This window comes from Mesitornis unicolor, unplaced genomic scaffold, assembly GCF_000695765.1.
Source record: "Mesitornis unicolor isolate BGI_N332 unplaced genomic scaffold, ASM69576v1 scaffold1887, whole genome shotgun sequence".
Classification (NCBI taxonomy): Eukaryota; Metazoa; Chordata; class Aves; order Mesitornithiformes; family Mesitornithidae; genus Mesitornis; species Mesitornis unicolor.
Window position 1 is genome coordinate 1 of NW_010195495.1, and position 4,403 is coordinate 4,403.

The following is a 4,403-nucleotide window of genomic DNA, read 5'->3' on the forward strand; positions in this document are numbered from 1 at the left end:
AAACAATATTTGCAGTGCAGGGAGGGGTTTGCCAAAATCCCAAGGCCCATGAGAACTCAGAGGAGCTCAACCTGGGGAAGGAAGTTTTCACCTTGGTTGGCAGTAGTGTGGATGAAGTTTGCCTGGGTACAAGGAAGAGGAACAATTATGGATCAATCCTGTGGGCAAAGGGCATGGCATGACACCACGGGTGCAGTCACAGTTGTAGAACCCTGTAGGTCTGAGCTGGGACTGGAAGGGCATTTGGGAAAGGAGTGAAAAAAAAGCTGGAATAACACAGCACTGAAAATTCAAACCTGGATAAGTTTACCTGATTAATGACCAATTAATGTCAACTCCTGATTAGAGTTTCTGGAAAAGAGGAAATATAAAAGTTCGTGCACAGACTGTCAGACACTTGTGCAAATGCTCTGGCTCCTCTCAGCTTCCCTTATTTTCAACAGTGTCCCCTGCCCCAGTGGCTGTCCCTGTCATTGAATCATTCAGGTTCGAAAAGCCCTTTAAGACCATCAGGTCCAACTGTCAACCCAGCACAACCATGGCCATTAAACCACACCCCAAAGTGCCACATTAACATGTTTTTTTAACACCAGGGATGGTGATAACAACTCTCCTAGCACATACATACATTGCAAACAAAACCCTTTTATTTATTTCCCCCTCTTCTTCCAGCTTACTGAAAGATATGGGGACATCTTCAGCATGCATGTGGGCAGCACATGGTTTGTGTTTGTAAATGGGCTGCGGATGGTAAAGGAAGTTCTTGTAAACCAAGGGGAAAACTTCATGGATCGCCCTGAAGTTCCTGGCATTGAGGAGACCTTTGGCACCAAGGGTGAGTTATTGATCAGGACTTGTTACCTGAGCTGTAAGGTCAGAGCATTGACCATGCAGACGTCCAAGGTGGCTGGAGATAATGCAGAGTCAGAGCATTTTTCCTTTTGGAGGAGGGATTTGCCTTGGCTCACTGCAGTGTGTTCCTGCCAGGACTGATCTTCTCCAGTGGGCACCTGTGGAAGCAGCAGAGGAGGTTCACCTTGACCACCCTCCGAAACTTTGGCTTGGGGAAGAGGGGCCTGGAGGAGCGCATCCAGGAGGAGTGCCGATACCTCGTGGATGAGTTTAGGAATGAACAGGGTGAGTGCCACAGCCCTCATAAGCTGCGATTGATGTGGGAACCAATATAGCCCATTATAATTTCACCCACGATTCCCTGCATGCTGAAAGATACGTCATCTTGCAAGCAATGCTAGCACCCTGCCAGCACCTCAGCCTCCTTTTGCAGCTGTTTTGTCTGGTAAGTGCAGTCAGGTAACACCCAAAGTGTTATTCTTAGCCCACCTTCAGCCCACTCTCACCTGGACATCTCTGGAAAATCCCAACGTGTGTGTTTGGTCACTGATGTTTCCAATGAATTCAAATGACGTCCACCCTCCCACCCTTGCTTTCCAAAGTAAACAAACATCTCCATAGTCTGACACAACTGCAACCAAGGGTGAGATGTTTGCTCCACACTGGGACCAATGGTTGGATGCTTGCTCCACACTGGCACTGCCCAGCCAAGCTTGGCCAGTTCGAGGGACAGCGTGGTGTCCCAGGAGAGCAGGGATGCAGAAGCATTCCCATCAGGAGCCACTCGTTTAATTCATAGTTGTTCAATATTGTACGTGTGACAACTGTGTTTTCTTCTCCTATTCTGTGAAGGCTGGAAGAGAATTGGTAATTCCCTTTTACTTCTCCAGGGAATCCTTTCAACCCACACTTTAAAATCAGTAATGCCATTTCAAACATCATCTGCTCCATCATCTTTGGCAATCGGTTTGACTACAATGATGAGGAATTCCAAAAATTGCTGCAGCTCCTGGAGAAGATGGTCAGACTCCATGCGAACGTCATGACCCAGGTATAACCATCCTGACACCGACAGGCAGTTTGTAACTTTTTACAGTGTCGTCACTGGAGTCAACCTCAAAACGCCCTGTCATTCCTTGCTCCCTTCTTTTCAAGTCATGCAATGCTTATGGTGCTCGCTTTCTCCACCCACAGCACCTTTCCTGCCCATTCACTGCAAAACTGCCGGCTGTAACACCGAGTAATGCATGAGTCACTCTGTGGTAGAAATACCAATCCCATGTAATGCTCTGCTGGAGCAGAGCTATTTCCACCAGCGCCAGCAATTTTGCAAACATGGAATTGCAGGCTTCACAGGTTTGGATAAAGGAAACGTTATTTTTCAGACACTTACTCAACTTTGCCTTCTGCTTTTGTCTCCAAAGCTCTACGGCTCTTTCCCGACGATAATGAAGTTCATCCCTGGACCCCACCAAACCCTTTTTCAAACCTGGAGGTCATTGAGAAGCTTTGTGAAAGAGAAAATTGACAAACACAAGGAGGACTGGAATCCCTCGGAGAGCCGGGACTTCATTGACAGCTACCTGCAGGAGATAGCCAAGGTCAGTAACGTGGAACAAACTTCCCCAGTGCCATGGCACTGGGAAACACAATGAGGCTTAGAAATCAAGAGGGATGAGAAACGACCCCAAATTCTCCATCTGAGCTACCTCTGTGGCCATTTATGAGCTTAGGATGGACATTGGGCTCAGGGCACGCACCAAGAGGATGGAGGTTAAGGGGGCCAGTAGATTCTGCCAGAATCCTTGGGATTGACTTGGACTAAGGTTTTTAGGTGCGGCACTAACACACCTTTTTGTCAAGGACAATGGCGGCAGCATCTTCCAGGAGGGAAACCCTGTGGCATGTGCACACCGAGGAAAACCTTGTGGCATGTGCACTCGACCTGATGTTTGCTGGGACTGATACCACGTCCACAACCATCCGCTGGGCTCTGCTCTTTATGGCCTTACATCCAGACATTCAAGGTACAGTTAGCAACAGGTCAGCACTTTTTCTTGCTTTTAGCGCTCACTCCCTTTTTTATTGAGAGAAAAATTGGGACTCTCTCTGCACTCACACAAAAGAGGTGCAAACAGTGGCAGGTGTCCCAGGTCATTCACTCTCTTGAGGGACACTCACAGCAACCACTCTATGTTGGTCCGAGGGTTATTTTCTTGGATCTTGACTGATCCCTGCTCTTTCTCCCCAGCCCGCGTGCAAGCTGAGATTGACGCAGTCATCGGGCAGGGCCGGCAGCCAACCCTGCAGGACAGGGACAACATGCCCTACACCAACGCCGTCGTCCACGAAGTGCAGAGGAAAGGCAATATCATTGTTTTCAATGTGCCGAGACTGACAATGAAGGACACGGTCTTGGATGGCTTCTACATACCAAAGGTAACCCTGCTTCTGAGTGCTGAGACTTCAGCAAGAGTCTCAGTGCGCCATGCAGGATTTGACAGGCCAGGTGCCTACTGTGTAGATAGGAGGCGTAGGACCACAGTGTCTCTGCCCAGTCCAGAGCTCACTTCTATTTTTGCCATCCAAACAATATTCTCCAGCACATTGAATGGTGCAGAGCGCTGCAGGTTGAAACACCCTCACGTGAACACCCTTGAAGCCACGGATCTTACATCACACAGCTTTAACAGGAACTTTGGCCCCAGATTACAGCAGACATAAATGATGCTGATGAGGGAAAAAGATGGATCTATAATCATTGCACTTCCAAACAAACAAGAAATAGATAAAACTGGCCACGCAAGGAGGGTGTTGGTCAAATAATTGCAGCAGAATTTGACTATGGATGTTCTTCATTGAGACGAGACTGGAAGATAAAAATGCCTCTCCTGTTGTCAGTGACAGAGAAAGCGAAATTTATTGTTCTTTTTCTCCTCTTAGGGCACTGTTATGATGGCAAATATAAGTTCTGTGCTGATGGACAAGACCGAGTGGGAAACACCTGACACTTTTAACCCTGGGCATTTCCTGAAGGACGGTCAGTTCTGGAAAAGAGAGACCTTTGTGCCATTTTCTTTAGGTAAGATTTGCTGCATTTTGGTGCTTCTGTGCTGAGGCACTGGGATGGGGCTTCCAACTTCCAGTGCATATCCATACGGTTACACACATGTGGCTTCACAAATTCACACAATTCATGGGGCAGCCCATGCTTTAATGCTAGTGTTATTGGAGAGTGCAATTCGTGCTGCAAAACTCATCCTGGGAAGGGCGTAAGACAGCTGGGACATAGTTCTAAGGGAAGACAGAGGTGTTTTTCTCAGAGCAAGCAGCTGGGCAAGCAGCACAGGCTGAGGATGCCATGGGTGACTGTCTCCACAGGGAAGCGCGCCTGCCTGGGTGAGTTGCTGGCCCGCTCCGAGCTCTTCCTCTTCTTCACGTCCCTGCTCCAGAAATTCACCTTCCAGCCACCCCTGGACACCAAGCTCAGCCTCAAGGTCAAGATGGGTGGTGTTAGGCATCACGATGTCCCCACAGCCCTATAAAATCTG

The 4,403-nt window shown here is 48.4% G+C and overlaps 1 protein-coding gene across 1 annotated transcript; it reads left to right on the forward strand.

The window, feature by feature from the left end:
• Positions 1 to 672: 672 nt before the first annotated feature.
• Positions 673 to 4,398, forward strand: LOC104535919 (cytochrome P450 2J2-like; the record flags this gene model as incomplete). Its single annotated transcript, XM_010188118.1, is given in 10 exon segments — positions 673 to 835; positions 988 to 1,137; positions 1,743 to 1,903; positions 2,277 to 2,453; positions 2,716 to 2,739; positions 2,741 to 2,879; positions 3,104 to 3,291; positions 3,796 to 3,934; positions 4,234 to 4,355; positions 4,357 to 4,398. Coding segments are annotated over 10 exon segments (1,305 nt in total), but the record flags the coding sequence as incomplete, so codon positions are not given.
• Positions 4,399 to 4,403: the final 5 nt, after the last annotated feature.